Source organism: Drosophila gunungcola, unplaced genomic scaffold, assembly GCF_025200985.1.
Source record: "Drosophila gunungcola strain Sukarami unplaced genomic scaffold, Dgunungcola_SK_2 000001F, whole genome shotgun sequence".
Lineage (NCBI taxonomy): Eukaryota > Metazoa > Arthropoda > Insecta > Diptera > Drosophilidae > Drosophila > Drosophila gunungcola.
The window spans coordinates 4,101,764-4,118,821 of NW_026453197.1; the positions used below are offsets into that span (position 1 = coordinate 4,101,764).

The following is a 17,058-nucleotide window of genomic DNA, read 5'->3' on the forward strand; positions in this document are numbered from 1 at the left end:
TATATTTATTTAGCATCGAATTGAAAACTGTTCGTTGTACCCTAAAAACTTATAATAATTTCATTTCTGAACCCAACCAAATACTCAATAAGGCATGTTTTTAAAGAAAAGCCATGGTAAAACATGTTTTCTCTTTGAAATTTAATTTTACATACATAATTTAACATCAGTAAACATTGATATTAACCAATGGCCTTCATAATAAATGTCCCTCATTCACATAATTTATCCCGTATCAAATTGCTGTCACATTAAATACATTTTCTGGTTCGGAATTTGTGTTTGTGCTGTTTAAGCCCCCATATAAATTGTGCGTTGGCAAGTTGCTTATCGCCACCATGTCACACGGATGGTATGGTATTCCTGCCCAGTTCCGTAGCCTTATCCAATGCTAGCCACTGCATTAATATTTACATCGCAGCCCGCCGCACTCAAATAGTTTTTTATTGGGCCATGAAATACATAAATTGTGCAGCGGTAAAGCGGTAAAGGTATGCAACGCGCGAGCCTTGATCACTCGCAAATATGTGAAGGCCAAAATCCAATTAAAATGTTAATTTTTACACAAACGACGACAAATTGTGCCAGCGAGTTCAGCGCGGTCTTAATTGAAGTCCTCCACAAGCGATCCCATAGATATTGTATGTACTAAATACTCGAAACGAATCGAATCAAACCGAATCGAATTGAATCGAACCGAATTGAATCAATTCCGATTCCGATACCCTCTGACACTACAGGTAATCACAGCATTTAATGTTTTTGTGGGCGCTATTATGTAATGAGCTGTTGGTTGCTGCCAATCAAACAATAGTAGTCAAATTATCATGGAATCAGCTTAAACTGCGTGCTGTAATTGTTTTTTTCATGCCATCGATGGTTAATTGAAATTGGTGGTTTTCACTATGTTTTGGGGCATTTGAAATGATTAAATAAAAGTTAACAACCACTGCATATATATTTTAAACAGGCATTGATGATATTTACTCAGCCCATTATAAGTATACTTATTATATATCGTAGAGTCACTCGAACTCATCCACTTGTCAACGAAAGCGTCTGGCCATTGTCTTGTCGTCTGTGTACTCAGACATAAATACAAGTTAATTAAACAAACCTCGTTGCACATTAATCATCTGGACACCGGCCAAAAAGCCACAAAAGCACCTGGAGACCACTTGATCTTTAAGAGGAAAAATCAAACAAAAAGGCTCGAAACCAAATTCAATTAGAAGAACACGAAAGGCGGTGAAGAGAGGTTCAGGGAAACGGTTCGATTTCAATGTCGTTTTTTGAGATTGTCCCCAGACATATGTCTTGTTTAGGGCGTTCTCTATGAGGTTATAAGATTAATGAGAGACAAGCTCATCTACTTCCCATCCTTTCCGTTTAATTAATGGTCACAAAAAGGGCACATGCAAAAAGTGCTGCAAGGTCCTTGACCTTTGTCACATGCTTTTAAAGGCAGCTGGGTATCCGTCAGTCAAGATTACCTTAAACCTTTTTTATTGTGGAAATCAGGGAATTAAAGAATGTTTAATAACTGTCATTTACAAATTCAAACTATTTAAAATAATATTCAAGTTTTTCAAAATTGGTATATATATATAATATTATAACTAGTTTAAAACTTCTTCAATAAGATATTTGCCACTAAAATATGTGGCAATCCACATTTTTCTGTGTTAACTTGACTTTGTGTTGACAAGCTTTAAACTTTTTATTCATTAAACTTTTAAGACTCAAGACAGAGAGCTATTCAAATTATTATTGTTATTTTTATAGCAGAGTATTAAAAAGAACCCTAAAGAAAAGTTTTGAACGTGTTTATTATTTTGTCTTTACATTCTGCATAGTGAACTTTTGAAAACACTATCTGGATCTTTAAATTTGAAAACTTTGTTGGTCAATATTTAAGGCATTTTGAGTTTAAGAGTAGTCATTTATTTCATTAAAGTGAATAGTAAAACCAATGGTGAATGTAGCTAAGAACATATTTGAACAACAGGTTCTATATTTGTAACATTTGACAATGATTAACCATTTGAAAATGCCCCTTAAGGATAATTCATCATAAAAATTTGTCAAGGAATCGAGTACAAATAACCGTAAAAGTTTTTAAAAGTTGAAAACTGCACTTACTATTGGCTGCCTGTTGAAGGTTTACTTGCCGACCGAATGCTGCAAAACTTTGCCACAACTCGCCTTTGTTTGTTTTGCGGTTCCGGGAATTAATTACCCGACCTCTCTTTATGACACCACAACAAGTCATAAGAAATCCGGGCTCATTTGAAAGTCAATCCATAACACACGTGCTCATTAGGTTCTTTGGTTCTTTGGTTCTTTGGCTTTGGCTTTGGCTCCTGCCCAGGACTTCAGCGGAAAAACTCGACTCAACTTCAAAAGCAGATAAGGCGTGGGCGAACTTTGAAAAACTTCCAACTTAACATGAAAAAACTTTGATTTGGTGCAAAAAAAAAAAAAAACAAACGAACCATTTTTTTTTTTTACAGAAAACTCTTGGTTGTTTATGCAACTGACACGAGTTTCGAATTTGAGCTGAGTTGCCTTAAAAAAGTATTTTTATTTCTTCTCCATTGCTATCTACAAGCGTGAAATTTCCAAGAAAACCTGAGTAACAAATGCATTTTCGATTAGCATTAAATCACGTCGCCCCCGTCTGAGTTCATTTCCGAAGAGAAATAAATGTTTTTCTTTGATTTATCTGTGCTTAGCGGTTGGAGAAATGAAAGCCAAGCTCGCGGAGTGGTAAAAACTAAGGTCTAATGATGACGTTGCTCGACTCACTTGGGGTGTGCCAACTCCACTAGTTTAGTTTTTGAGAACATCCAGGAGGACATCCGAGTCTGTCAGTATTTTATTGGATTTGCATGATTGATAGGGACAATATCATTCACTGGCCGCATAAAGCGGCCTGCAATTGGAAACTTCACTTTTGCCTATGGGCACATTACTACTACACTGAGCGAAATCGAACACGACCGATCCTTATCCTTTTCAGTGTCACGCACATACGGGTTGTACGGATTTTGAGTGTAATATTCCGCGAGAAACCGCGACACCGCCGTCGAGTGTTTAGCGGCAACTACGGGATATCCTTTCGGTGGCGAAGTTCACACGCTGCGTTAAGGACTCGGACTCGAAGTCGCAGCCGCGCCAAAGGAGCAGACACGTGCGACGCGACTTGGAATTCAGTTGATACTGCGGCAACCGAGGCCGGAGCTTTTCCGTATTGTTGTTTCCTCCTCGCAGAAGTAACCGTTCCGATGCGAACCGAGTCCTGCAACCACGAACAGGACGCACGGCTACCAACTGGGGTGGCACACTCCGAAAACGGACGTATTGCGGCGAATTGGGACCAAATCCCTGTATTTGAAGAGGGGCTGAGCTAAAAAGGAGAACATAAAAACCATTATTTTAGCCACTACGGATTGCTCACAAAAAGGAACCGCAAGAATTATAACGGAAAATTAAATAACATTAAAATTTCGATTTATACAAGCTTTCAATGCTTTTAATTGACTAAAGTATTTAAGGGTAAAATATTTGAGAATCTCAAAAGTAGCTAAACTTTTAAGCCTGATTAACTTTAAACTCTGATTTAAATGTTTAGGAAATTCATTTAAAAAACATTAAACCTACTTTTATAAGTAAATGAAAACGGAATTTAATTTTTAAAATTGTACCGAACTTTGTTTTGCACTGCTTTCAGGGTCGCTCTAGTAATATGGAAGCAGCTGGGAATTTATTACACTGCTTTGGTTGAACCAGTTTCCCGTCGTAAAAATATTCCTTCAAAAAGACAATGAATAAGCCGCCAGAAATATATTGCACTGCTTTGGTTAAACTAAATTCACGAGGTAAAAATATACTTTCAAGATATTCACCTCTCTACATTTATTCAAAAATGTTCTAAAAATAAAGAAGTGATGGGCATTTATAACACTGCTTTGGATTTCCCATCGTAAAAATGTCCCTCCAAAACCGAACGACAAATTTTGGGAAATATCTACTGCTTTAATTTGGACTGAGAGTGGATATTGCACTACTTCAAACTGCTTAAAAACCTCTTAGATTTAATTTGAGGTATTTTCAAAAAATGAAAAAACTTCTTTTGCAAGCCGATATTATATTTATGTTTTTATATTTTATGTCAATATTAAACGAAATAAAAAAAAAAATAATCGTATTAAAATATTAATAATCCGTGCACCCACGTGTGGGTATTGCTAAAGTTTGTAACTCCTATAAGACTTAGATATAGATAATAGCTATTAGATAAATAATCTTATTTTTATTAGAGATTTCTCGCTTTAAATTACCAACTTTTTTACATTTCCAGCATCTCGGCTTTTGTTAGCCAACCGTGAGCATAGAAACATCCATTGGATGATGTATTGGATGGCGAGTTAATCAAACAAAAAATTTCAACTCCAGTTTTATATTTTATTTACCATTAAGTGGACAACGATTATTAAGCAAAACCATTTTAAGCAAGTGATACTTACTGAAGCAGACTTCAACACTTGATCGAATCATTCATGAACATACTATAACTTCGGAAATAGCGTATGAAAAATCGCACATACGATCGCAACATCACAGCAGACACCTGAAGATATGTGTCATTTGTCAGCATCCATTTTCATCCAGTATGCAGAAACCTATATTACATTTTAATAAGTTTAGCATATTTTAATATTTTGGTTAACTTGTTTACGCCAATAAGTAGGCAGCAAATTTTGTGACAACTTTAAGAGTGGGTCTTAAATAAACAATCATTATTCTGTACTTCACTTCTTTCAACTTTATTTTATTTATGCAAAATCGTTTTTCCATTAAATATACAAATGAGATTTTAAATCGAATAAAAAGGATCGCGCTTTAATGCAAATATCTGGGGAGTCTAAAGAAATGCACACACAAAAATAAGAAAACTATGAGTAAAAGTATAAAAATATTTGAATCTATTGTTTGCCTTCAAAATGCAGTTGGAATTGTTAAGTTCAGTTAACACAATATAGTTAACGTTTCGCGCATCGCCACAAAAAACGCAATTAAATAATTACAATTACAAAATGTTTGATAATGATAGAACTTTTTACAAAACTCTCAAGCCGTTGTAAACAAATTTATAAATAATATTTTCTCTTCTCGGAGAAAAATGTTTAAACACATGTTGTATACAACAGAAATTTTTTTCGGTTTTTAACTAATTTATCAGTATAGAGGTGTTGAATTTACTAGGTTGTTAGTGTACACTGTCGGCATCCACAAAGATTTGCTCGTATTGCTTTTTCTTAATTAGACTTGACGAGAAGTTGTTGATGAATGTGAATGGCTTCTTGAGTTTCGACTGATAGAACATTTTCCGGTTTTTTTTTAACTAATTGCGAAAAATTAGGGCTTCCTTCACTATTTACTATGACGCGTTTTTGTGTTTGTTTCTGCTGCAGCTGCTGATGATGTTGCTATGTTGCTGATCGAGAGGTAAGCGTGCCTGACGCTTAGAATCATTTGAGCTTGGCGTATGCGTCGACCTTTTTGTGAAACTGGTTGTAGTACTCCAGGGCGGCGTTACGCGTCTGGTTCAGCGCCTGATTGATGTTCTCGGGCGAGAGACGGCCACTAATGAAAGGTCAAAGGCATTATTATGGATGCATTCGCGGAGAAATCAAAGCGCCTCGAAACTACTTACACAAGCACCTTTTCCTTGATGAGCGCGGCAGACTTGTCGAAGCTGCTGACGGCAAAATCGCTCACGCCCGCAGCAAAGGCTTCGATCTTGCCAGACAAATTGGGCACGTATTGGTCAATCTACAGAAGAGAAACATATTAACAATGGAGCCCGAAAGTAGTACAGAGATTAATTCAAAACTGGTTTTCTCGCATATTCAAACGCAAAAACAAATATGACCTCATCCCCAAGACACTTACGAATTTGGCCACGACGGGCCACTTGGCGCCGAAGAATCCCTTGCCGTTCTGGTAGACGTTGCAGGCCGCATTCCTCGCCAGCTTCCACAGGTCACCGGTGGTCTTGATGGCGGGCTCTGCGTACGGCGGCACGTTCACCTCCGCCCACTTGTAGCCGCGGGCTCCGGCGCCCATGACCGTGTACCAGGACTTCTGGACATGCGGCAGCACGCCGGCGTTCTTCAGCACCTTGCCGGTGGCCGACTTCTCGAACACACCCTTGCCGTTGATCTCGGTGTCGGTGTACAGAGCTCCGGCAATGAGGGCAATGATGAAGACGCTGCCCAACGTCCACTTGCAGCAGCCGCATTTCTTTTTCTGTGCCGCAGCATTCTGTTTGTTCTTCTTCTGTTGCGCGCTGCTCTTCTCCTGGACGCTCTTTTGGGAACAAAAAAATCAAAGAATTAAAATGGAGTTTTAACTAGGCTTATTTTATTTGAAGACATTATTTCATCGAGTCGTCGTTGTGTTTACCTTTTTGGCGGCCGGCGCTGGTTTGCCGCCCTGTTTGTTACTTTTCGGTTTAACCTGAGCCATTTTCTAATTAATTTCACTTAGTTTCGATTAGCAAAGAGTATTTCTAGATTTCCTCGGCTGTTCACAGAAGATGTTGAATTAATTAATGTGTTAATCGTTGCAATTTTGTTTGCTAAAAAGAATGATGGGGCTTTTGCGAGCTTTTAAAGTCAAGCTTTTTTTTGCGACTGCTGCAAAGGTTGCTTGCGAATGGATAAGAGCGCGATGACCTAAGATGTGAGAATAAGCCAAGCCGCGAGTGGGGATAATTAAAAGTTTTAAATACATATACATGTACACTCAATCGATTTTATCAGATGATCGAAAATAATATTTATATTCCAGCTTATGCGTTGATATTCAATTGGCGTAGTTGCTTTAAGTGCATTAAAACTAAACAACCTCAAAACTTTGAATAATTTAAAGAATCTATTTAGCCAGAATGTTTGTATAACATTAATAAAAATTCCAAAAATATGCAAATACATGTTTTTTGTGACCCTAAAAATAAGAACCACTATAACTATTCATTTTTGATTTGAGGCTTTGGTTCAATTTGTGTATGAAATTTATCCTATGAATTAAGAATTTCTCACTTATTTTTTTTTTAAATTTAAAATGTTTTTAAATTGTTTACAAGTTAAAAGTAATATTTTAGTTAATTTAACATCAATTACAATATGTTGTGGCATATTAATATTTTACAACAGTTTTAATACCAATAAACTAATATATAAAGGAATTGCTATTCTTGCTTAATTTTGAAAATGTTAGATCATCTGAGATTAGATACAACCAACCACGTTTAGATTGTTGGTACAAATTTGACTAACAAAGTTAGAAGAATGATGTAGGTCCCCTTGATTTGATCTCTTTTATATCAGAGTAAAAGAAAAATTAATTTTAAAATTTAAAAGATGAAGTTCATCTTAATTTATACAAAGAATGCCACCTAGCTCACCTACGCTTAGAATACTCCAACACATGTATATGTTTCTATGAAGTCTGAAGAGTTGAATGAACTATTGGCTTATGGCCCCCTTAGTTTCTTAGCTTTTGTGACGGCGGAGTGAAAGAAAGAAAGGCAATGAAAAGCATTGAAGAGGGCCGGCGAGAATCAGGGTCACAGTGTGGACATGCCACGTGTTGAAGCTGCCTTAATTCTTTTCGGACCTTGGGATTCGCAATCGTGGCGTTGGAAGAATTTCTGGTGAGAGCGCCGAACTGCACCACTGTGCAATGAGAGTGAGAGTGCGGAAAGTGGGGTGTGAAGAGTGCGCACAATCAGCAACAGGGTGGAGAGTGGAGAGCGGGCAGCGGATGGCCAATCGCAGCTGGAACACATCAGGCAATAGGAAAATAAAAAGTGACGCCGCCAGATCATCTAAAATTGGGCGTGCTGATAAGACGGTCGTCGAATGTTGCCTGATAAATGGGATTTATGATGCCCAATCTCTCTTTTCGAAAGCAACACGTCCGCTCGGAGAAATTTAGCGGCAACTGGATCCCGCATGGCAACGCTATGGGGAAAAATGCAGCTATAGTTGCCACCAATACGAAGACAGAGGGGCGCACGCATACGAATGCACAACCGTTAATGATGACACGCACACATACAGCAGACACGCACTTTGCACTGCAACAACAACAACAATTTAAGCCCGACAATTAAGGTGCGGGCCATTAAATTATGCTCACTCTCGATGAAAAGCCAGTTGAGTAGGGAGAAATTTTGGGCGAACGCCGGCTAGCTAGCTTTTCCGTCTCTTTCTGGCAGCGACGTCGCGTTGGCAGCGTCCCTTTTTAACTTTTGTTTGATTAGCAGCTAATTGTTTTGGTTTTTCTACCTAAAGCGGCGTACTATTGTATTGGCTGCAGCCTAATCAGCCCAATTCATTCTTTTTAGCACCGATTGCAATTAATTATTCACTTTTGGCAGTAAGTTCTACAAATTTATACCTTCGTTTTTCTTTTCACGAGCGGTGTGACCAGACTGATAATAGAAAAAATGCGTGAACAGCCATAGACTCATTAGGGTGTGGCCAGATGTTTGATCCGAAGCGCGAAAAGTTCAAGTTCGCTTATGATTTGAAAAAAGGTTTGGGGAATTTGCATTCAACAAAATGTTCGTTTACTTTATTTATTGTCAAAATACTTCTAAAAAGGGCTCAGTCATTTACATTCGTGCTGACCATTTGATTAAATTTAATAAGATAGGATTTATTGTCACAGCCTTTTTTTTATAGAAAATGTAATCTAAATGAAATATTTCAACTGTACTTACCAGCAAAACTTCTTTTAAACCTTCTAAGCTGCTTTCTTTTCGCTTGCTAGCCTGAAGTTCGACGTTAAGATTTTCCACATCTTGTAGAAAAGAGTGATATACAGGCGAGGTAGCCAATTCGTGGGTAGACGTGGTCCAATTTTCTTCTAAAATGGGTTAGACAATATTAATGATTTGGGTAAAAAGAGACTCAGTAAAATAAATTTAAATTTAATCAACCAAGCTCATTTGGTTAGACGTTTAAAATCAAACATGTACCATAAAAATGGTTTAAATTGCCTAGGACCTGACTTACCTATAGCTTTCAGTAGCAATAGACTGGGTAATTGTTGCTTTTTGTAGTTCATGCGCCACACCCGGAGGCAATCATCTCTGCCGCTGCTAAGCAGGCAACTAATACAGCCTTCGATCTCGTTATTCTGCTTGGAATTTGCGCTTATTTCGCGGAAGAGCGTCAAGAAAATATTGGCGTGCTTCACGGGACTATTAATATAGTTTTGCTACAAATACAGAAAATAAAAGTGAACAAAAATAAGCAAGTTTAAGCAATGCTGGGCAGGGCTTACAAGCAACAAACGCGCGCTTCGCTTCAGGCTTTGCTGCCACTCCTTGGGCAGGTTGTTGTAAGGCGCGTTCAGGGCGTTGTAGGTGGCAAAGAACTCCTGCTGGTTGAGCTGCAGCGGATCCACCTGCTTCCTAGCAGCTGCCGCCGTCAGAGCCCGCTCCATGTACTCCACCACAAACTTGGTGTACTGCTTCAGCTCCAGGTTGGGCAGCATGAGGTTCTGCCACACTCTAACGCCCTCGTTTAGCGACTGATAGCCGCCCTGGCCAATGGCCCACAGGATGCTCAGGCAGATGTTGCTGCGATTTTGGTAGGAATTCCGCAGTAGCGCAGTCTTGGCCAGGTTCCGGGAGCAAATGCTGGGCCAATTCTGACCGATCAACTGTAGGATCAGCTTGTAACCGGCAACCGTCTGGTTGTTATTCAAATCCGTGGCCATGCTGTCCAGCAGCGAGTAGAAGAAGTATTCCAAGTTCTGCTCGCCCACGCTGCCCAGGAACTCCACAATCGAGTACTTGAGCGAGGCGCTGGCCAAGTTGCTGGGATACTGAGCCGAGCGGCCGGAGAAGATGGGATCGCACTCGTAGGATAGGGCTCCATTAAAGTACAGTGCAATCTGGAGAGGAATGATAATGGTAAGCTGGTTATGTTGGAAATCTCCTGTGTATCACCTACATGATTCAGCCAACGCAGCTCGGATCCAGGACAACTGAGCTTCACCTGCTCCAGTTGGGCAGCAAAGTCATCCCGCGTGATGTTCCTCAGGGCCTGTTCCAATGTTTTTGGCTTTGCCACCGACGATGATGTGGACTTTTTAGGAGCCGTCGAACCAACAGCAGTCTTCACCAGGTTCTTCTTGGCTGGTGATTTATTCGTTTTCGAGGATGACGAGGTACTTGAACTGGATTTCGCAGGGGAGTGGGACTTGTGGTTGTTGTTGCTGCTGGAGCCTAACAAATTGCGATATCGCTGAGCTGGCACTGTGGAGATGGTGAATGTGGGGGGAACTTGAGATCGCATTGCCAGGTGCACTCGATTTAAAACTCTTACACAGCTCCTCCAATTTTGGTAACTGGGCTGCGATCCGCTTCTGTTCCGTGTGCGCGATCACCTTTTTGTCCAGATTCTTTTGCTTGCGCGACTTGGAGACCACCTCCCATTGTTCCGACATGGTGAGTGCAGACCGGATAATTGGTGGAATTAAATTAAATTATCAAATGCAGGCGCCGGCAGAATAAAAAGCAACAAGCAAGCAATGCCGATGGAGACAGTGTTGGCAACCGTCTTAAATGTGATGTGGCCGATAAGTGGGAACGTTTCAGGCAGCAGCAGAAATACCGAAATGAATAAAACAACTTTAGAGTGATTGTAAACGAGCTGCTACCTTTCACCCGAATTTTACTAGTTTTTTGAATGGTTAAAAGTCATATCTTTTAACTGAAAATTAACGGAAACCCCGATGGAACAGAAGTTTTAATTTCAATTACCAGGGCTGCCTAATTTTTTAAATTAAACGCTTATCCAAGTTCTCAACCTTAAGTGGTATTTTTTGGCCAATGCCGCCTTGGTCACATTACACGGTTGTTTACATTCATAAATTGCCCGAAAAACTCTTTAAATTTATATTTGATTGCATTTAAAAAGGTTTCTGATTAAAACCCAGGAATGGCTGCCTCGCGCTCTCGGCGCAACAATGCCGGCAACAAAATAGCCCATTTACTAAACGAAGAGGAGGAAGACGACTTTTACAAAACGTCCTATGGCGGATTTCAGGACGAAGAAGAGGACAACGAATATGAGTGAGTTGTGAAGAAATTCTAATATATAGAACCACTTTAAATAAACACTTATTCACCAGACAAAAAGACGAAGAGGAGGATGTGGTGGACTCGGACTTCAGTATCGACGAGCAGGATGAGCTTGTGTCGGATCAGGAAGAGGCGCCCGAAAAGAAGCGGAAACGCGGAGGCGTCAACACAAAGGCATACAAGGTGCGAGTCACTCGAAATATTATTTGGCTAAGGGGTTACGGTTAAATAGATTCAAAAACTTTACAATTTCAATGTTTTCTAAAGTCAAAGAGTATATTGTTATTGTTGAAAACTATGGATCAGGTTACAGAAATCGCTTCCGACCCTTTAAAGTATACTGTTGATCTCTATTATATGTCCGTATGATCGTCCAGATACCAATAACTATGAGAGATAGAGAGTTAAGACTACACTCCACTGCAAATTTGACCAGATCGAATTTGATAGAAATAGTTGCCAAAAAGGTACGATTATGATCTGTATTACCATACAAAATATGATATATTCTTATATTAAGGTCCTTTAACTGCGCAAATAATCTGGATAGATTTGAAATGCCAGTGTGGCATATAATAGCTTAGTTTTCCGATTTTGATAAAACTCAAGGCAATTTGAAGTCCTCCAGCTCTAAACTTAAACTACCCAAGTTCCTAATGATGCTGTTAAAAAAAAAATAAAACCCACGTAACCCCTTAAGAGGAACGCTTGAATCATGCTTTAATGACTTAACTCCTTTAGGAAACCAAGCCGGCGGCCAAGAAGGAAACAAAAGCCGTACCCGCCTTGCACAAAAAACGAGGCGGTGGTGGTGTTACGAAGCGTCGGGTTAGGCCCCGATTCACGGTTCTTGACTCCGGCCGCAAATCCATACGCACTTCCACGGCCATCAAGACACAGGCTACCAAAATCCGACTCAAGGAGATGGACGATGCCCGCAAGCGCAAGAAGAAGAAGGTGCGTGTGGAGGACTATATGCCCACTCAGGAGGAGCTGCTGGAGGAGGCCAAAATAACGGAAGAGGAGAACATTAAATCTCTGGGTGGGTATCTAAAGTATCCGCAGACGCTTAATTAATAAAACTTTTCTTTTCGACTGGCAGAAAAGTTTCAGAAAATGGAGCTGGAAAAGAAGAAATCGCGACCCACTAAGCGCACGTTTACAGGGCCCACGATACGATATCATTCACTGACCATGCCCGCTATGCGAAAGCCCACTCGAGGAGCCAATCTTCTTGTCGATTCAAAGGATACCGCCGGAAAGTGTGAGCGGACATTCGTCACTGTAGAGAACGATTTCAACGACAAGGTGTTCCAGAACATCTTCCGCCACAAGCCGGCCCCCAAAGTCAGCAATGGCATCTGTCCGATCACCAGACTGCCAGCCCGCTACTTCGATCCGGTCACCCAGCAGCCGTACTACAGTATCCAGGCCTTCAAGATCCTGCGCGAGGCCTACTACATGCAGCTGGAGCAGCAGGGTGGCAGCAGTGACCAGCCCGAGTTGGCCAAGTGGCTGGAATGGCGCAAACTGGTCAAGGAGAATCGCCTCAAGGTTTCAGCAGCTGCCAGCAAAAACGGGGACCAGAACTAGAAGTGGTACCAATTTAATAGTTTGTTTAGTTATATATAAATCGAATAAAAATGGAAGCACAAGAAAAACCACAACAACCCGACCATTTGATATCTTAACAAGTTTATCTTTAAGTAATTACAAGCAATTTTAGTGCAGTTGTAACAAATATGAATATGTTATAAATATTTGTTAGTCAAACATTGAAACCGTTAAGCAATGTTTACTTAGCAGATTTTTAAAAATATATTTATGTAAGTACTAATAAGTTTTGTGAACATGGCTCAGTACACAGGTTTTCCCAAAACTTAATCTTAAAAAAGTTATTTATAATCAAGGCACAGTCTGTTTTGTTGGAAGAGTAAGAACCTAAAACAATGTACTATTATCAGCAGCATCCGGTTTATTGACTTAGCAAGATGACAATGTTTAGCTAAAAGAAAGTTTACCTTGCTCATCCAATTTATAAGAAGTCTATTTATGGAGTTTATATATTTTGGCTTTAATAACGCCTTATTTTAATTTTATTTAAACTTGCTAGTTCCCTATTTAATTTGGATGAATGTTTTGTTTTCATTAATTTCTATCAAATGGTCAAGTTGATAAGCACACACAGCCATTGTCTATTAAATAACAAAAATCTAGAGGAAATCTAGCTGTTTAGTCACAAAACAGCCTTTTTAAAGTTTCCTTAGATATTACTATTAAAGAAAATATCTTCGTTTTCCATTCCGAAACTAAAAACTACATATGTATGTATATTAAATCTTTAGTGGACGCGGCCGAGACCTTGTAGGAGATGTACATATGTACATTCTGTCTACTTATCAAAAAACAACGCACGAGCTTGTTATTTGGATTGTCTGAACGGACAAGGTATTTTCATGTCTAAGATTTAGTCAAACCCGTGAGCTCAGATTGTAAAGAACAACTTGCGGCTAACTTGAACGATGTGGAACTGGACTGCGATTGGAGTCCTTCTGGTACTGGGATGCCAGTGCGCCGGAGTTGTCCGGGCGGACAGTGATAGTGATAGCGACAGCAGCAGCAGCGGGGAGCTCAAGAGCAAGCCCAAAACCATTGAGCACAAGTACAATAATCCCGCCTATCCCACTCCCTATGGCTTTGGCTATCCCTACCAACCATATGGCTACAATCAGATGCCGCCGTATCCGTATCCCCAACCGCCAATGCCTGGCTACTACAATCCATATAGACATACAGCGCCACCGCCACCACCACCGCTAATGTATCCACCGCCGATTTATCAACCTGATCCTGCAGCTTATCGAGGAGCCTATCCACCTCAGACGGGAGAAGGGCCGACTGCAGGCTGGAACGCCAACCCACCTACCAATCAGGTTCAGCCACAGCAACCTTCTCCCGGACAAGGATCAGGTCCTTCCGCACCCTATCCTCCAGGTGGTTCCAGCGTGATCAATCACTCGCTTAAGGTCAACAAGGAATACAACGAGGATGGCCACCACTCAAACACAAAATAGTCGAGAAACTTAATTAAAAGCTATTTGGAATCATTTTCAGAGTCTTATCAGTTTCAAAACCACGCTCAATACAAATTACATACAAAATTAAATTATGGCTTTTCTTATATGGAGTGTTTGTCACATTATAAGATTAAAATATCTACTATTTAAGGGCAATGTTATCAAAAAATATAAAGTTAAGAATCATAGAAACTATTTTCTTGATAATGAAGTCAAAGAATACAATAAACATTACTTAAACAATCTCATGATATTTTGAATATTTTTATGAGAGTTTAGAATTGTTTACCTGTATGTCATACTTTTGCAACTCCAATAAAGTTATCAATTCTGATTTCATATCAACACAATGTATTCGTGTTTTGTTTCCCAAACATCTATATCAAGTGTATGCAAACATATCACATAAATTATATAATATAAAACAAAATAAAATGCATATATAGAATTGTATATAAATGAACTTTTCAGGCACTTGAAGGATTCACCACGGTGCTGTGACTGTACAGATGTACGTGGTAGGCGTAGCTGTTCATGCATTTCTGGATGCTGAGTACTAGGGGCTCGAAGGGATGCCAAATGAAGGCGCACAGCTCGCGCGGTGCCAATGGATTGATGTGCCTGCGTGCGGTGGCGTGCAGTCTAAACTTGATTGACTGCGTGGCGCGATCCCGGAAGACAATGGGCTCGGCGGAGCAGGGATTGGGTCGCTCCAGGGGCGATACGTGGCGATCATCAAAGCTGAATTCGTTAAACCTTAGATAGGGCGAGGGCGAAAGGCTCTGCGAGCTGACGGGCACGCTGGGATTGAAGCGCAACGCCGCATGTCGGACGAAGGGAATCGACTCGTTGGCATCCACGAAGTTTTGCTTCAGAATGAAGTGCAGCGGCAATGAGGGCGCATCTCCGGTTTGCAGCGATCGCACGTTGCTCATCTCGTCGTAGAATTGCAGAATGATTTGGAGCAGGTCGACGGAGTAATCTGGATACACGCCCACCACTTCTTCGCCAGATATCGTGTAGAAAACATATAAGCGGCGGGGTGTTGCTACCATGGGCATCGTTTCGCTGTCTTTTGGTCGTTCTTCATAACGCAACAGGAGGAGTTCCTTGTTTACCAGTTGCATCCTCTCCATAATCATGTGCTCCACCTTAAAAGAGTCAAATTTATATTTATTTATATTTACCAAAGTACTTTCTAACCGATTTATAGACCTTATAGACCTGATCTTATTTATAGACTTAATAGTCTTTATGGTATTTGCGATTTAACACAAAGTAATGTTTTTTTTTTGCATTTAAGTAAAGTATTTCTTTTGAAAATTCCACTTACGAACTCAAAGTTTTTGTAAAACTCTCGACGTTTTTCCTGAACTGATGGGGAGTCGGGATCAATTTGGCGATACAGGAAGCTCAGAACACGCTGCTTAATGTGCGTAATGGGCAGAACTGTAGTCGCGTCCAGGTTGTTAAAATCGGAGCGAGCCTTTTCGATGAAGTCCCGCGGCCGGGGACCAACGGTCTCCTGCACGTGGAGCTTTCCCTCCGCCACCCCGTAGACGTAGATGCACTGATGCAGCCGCGACATTATCGCCACCGTGGAGCCAAAGACCGAAATGCCGTGATTGTGGGCAATCACAATGGAGTCGTGCGGCAGAAAAAGACTATCGCTGACCACGCCAAGTTTCAGGTCCACAACGAAGAACACATACGAGAAGACTTCCAGTTTGTCGAACAGATCCGGGTAGCGCACATAGTCATCGATGGGCAGGGCGCCGCGCAGGACGGACATGGCCGCCAGCAGGACGTATCGGCCCTCCTCCAGGAAAATGCTGAACTCCCGGTGCAGATAGTAGAGGCTATAGTCGCCCTGGCAAAGGCGCAGAGTCAGTGCCTCCTTGGTGGCGAACAGACGCTCAAATATCGTGCTCTTGAGCGTGCTGCCCGGGTTGCTGAAGCACTCGCCAGTGCCCACGTCCGCCCGACGGATCAGTTCGCCCACCGCCGCGCATCCTCTGTAGCGGTAGATGTGCAGGCTGCGCTGATCCTGCGAGAAGGCCAGGAGTTTGCTGCCGTCCGGCGTGAACTTGCGCAGGTAGACCGGCGGAATCGTCACCGTGTCAATGGTCAGGCAGGGCGTGATACACTTGTAGAAGGGGCGCTCGTAGAACAGCCGGGGCATCCTGCCCAGCTGGCTGCCCGCGCATGTGTAGCCGGATTCGCGGTTCTGCAGCAGGTGCACGAGGTTCTGCGATCGGAGGCGCCGCTCGTAGGCCATTGTGGCTGACCATGGAGGACCGCTTTAAGTCCCTGCAAAACCGGCTCAAACCTTTTAGCCTTCTCCTCGAAAATTAGTTTCCTTTCCGATCGCAACTGATAAAAATCATGTTTTAGTGTGACCGTGGCTAGATTGCCATATATATTTCACTAGCGCTATAAACGTTACCTTTCAGTAAAAGAACGTTTTTTTTTAATAAGGCACTTAAAATATTTAAATATAATAATGTTTTTTTTTTAATTATTAAGAGTAAAGATTAAGTTTAAAAAAAATGTTTCCACTCATATTTGTTCATTTAAGATTTTTTAAATATACCGATTAAAAAAGCTTTAAAATTAAAGATTATATGCACCACTTTCAGGTACATAAAAGTATAAAAACAAGTCCGATTTACAATTTTCGAACCGCAAGATTAGTTTTTGAACGGTTTTAAATTTAATTTTGTATAAGGTATGGTGCTTTAGTTTTTTGTGATTGTAAAACTTTTAAACTTTCTTTTTTCTTTTTTAAACTTTCAAACCAGATATATGTGT

At 40.7% G+C, this 17,058-nt stretch overlaps 5 protein-coding genes across 10 annotated transcripts in view; 2 read left to right on the forward strand and 3 right to left on the reverse strand.

Moving 5' to 3' along the window:
* LOC128261800 (hemicentin-2) overlaps nucleotides 1-3,403 on the reverse strand; it is a 49,280-nt gene extending 45,877 nt beyond the window's left edge. The window contains exons 1-2 of one of the 3 annotated variants that reach the window (XM_052995666.1): nucleotides 2,809-3,403; nucleotides 2,143-2,397 (exon numbers count right to left, since the gene is read on the reverse strand). The gene's annotated coding sequence lies outside the window, so the exon portion shown is untranslated. Of the gene's footprint in view, nucleotides 1-2,142; nucleotides 2,778-2,808 lie in introns of those variants that run through there. The other 2 variants (XM_052995664.1, XM_052995665.1) reach the window with 2 other exon arrangements.
* A 1,399-nt stretch (nucleotides 3,404-4,802) lies between these two features.
* On the reverse strand, nucleotides 4,803-10,714 carry LOC128261748 (transmembrane protein 214-A). Of its 4 annotated transcripts, XM_052995593.1 has the most exons (8): nucleotides 10,413-10,714; nucleotides 10,038-10,342; nucleotides 9,364-9,978; nucleotides 9,093-9,297; nucleotides 8,798-8,943; nucleotides 5,959-6,375; nucleotides 5,720-5,838; nucleotides 4,803-5,649 (listed from the first exon to the last, which is right to left on the reverse strand). In XM_052995593.1, the coding sequence occupies exons 1-8, from the start codon at nucleotides 10,531-10,533 to the stop codon at nucleotides 5,535-5,537; spliced, it is 2,043 nt and encodes a 680-aa protein (XP_052851553.1). In that variant the 5' UTR covers nucleotides 10,534-10,714; the 3' UTR covers nucleotides 4,803-5,534. The 4 variants fall into 4 exon arrangements, with proteins under 4 accessions (XP_052851553.1, XP_052851555.1, XP_052851557.1 ...); XM_052995595.1 differs by lacking the exons at nucleotides 8,798-8,943; nucleotides 9,093-9,297; nucleotides 9,364-9,978; nucleotides 10,038-10,342; nucleotides 10,413-10,714 and adding exons at nucleotides 6,472-6,591; nucleotides 8,473-8,589; XM_052995597.1 differs by lacking the exons at nucleotides 8,798-8,943; nucleotides 9,093-9,297; nucleotides 9,364-9,978; nucleotides 10,038-10,342; nucleotides 10,413-10,714 and adding exons at nucleotides 6,472-6,591; nucleotides 8,361-8,383.
* A 212-nt stretch (nucleotides 10,715-10,926) lies between these two features.
* Nucleotides 10,927-13,162, forward strand: LOC128263294 (vacuolar protein sorting-associated protein 72 homolog). The gene is made up of 4 exons (XM_052998264.1): nucleotides 10,927-11,161; nucleotides 11,221-11,353; nucleotides 11,912-12,212; nucleotides 12,273-13,162. Exons 1-4 carry the CDS (start codon nucleotides 11,028-11,030, stop codon nucleotides 12,761-12,763), a joined length of 1,059 nt encoding a protein of 352 aa, XP_052854224.1. The 5' UTR covers nucleotides 10,927-11,027; the 3' UTR covers nucleotides 12,764-13,162.
* A 449-nt stretch (nucleotides 13,163-13,611) lies between these two features.
* LOC128263295 (cyclin-K) lies at nucleotides 13,612-14,336 on the forward strand. The gene has a single exon (XM_052998266.1). It carries the CDS (start codon nucleotides 13,693-13,695, stop codon nucleotides 14,242-14,244), a length of 552 nt encoding a protein of 183 aa, XP_052854226.1. The 5' UTR covers nucleotides 13,612-13,692; the 3' UTR covers nucleotides 14,245-14,336.
* A 144-nt stretch (nucleotides 14,337-14,480) lies between these two features.
* LOC128263293 (DET1 homolog) lies at nucleotides 14,481-16,656 on the reverse strand. The gene is made up of 2 exons (XM_052998263.1): nucleotides 15,581-16,656; nucleotides 14,481-15,398 (listed from the first exon to the last, which is right to left on the reverse strand). Exons 1-2 carry the CDS (start codon nucleotides 16,523-16,525, stop codon nucleotides 14,715-14,717), a joined length of 1,629 nt encoding a protein of 542 aa, XP_052854223.1. The 5' UTR covers nucleotides 16,526-16,656; the 3' UTR covers nucleotides 14,481-14,714.
* Nucleotides 16,657-17,058: the final 402 nt, after the last annotated feature.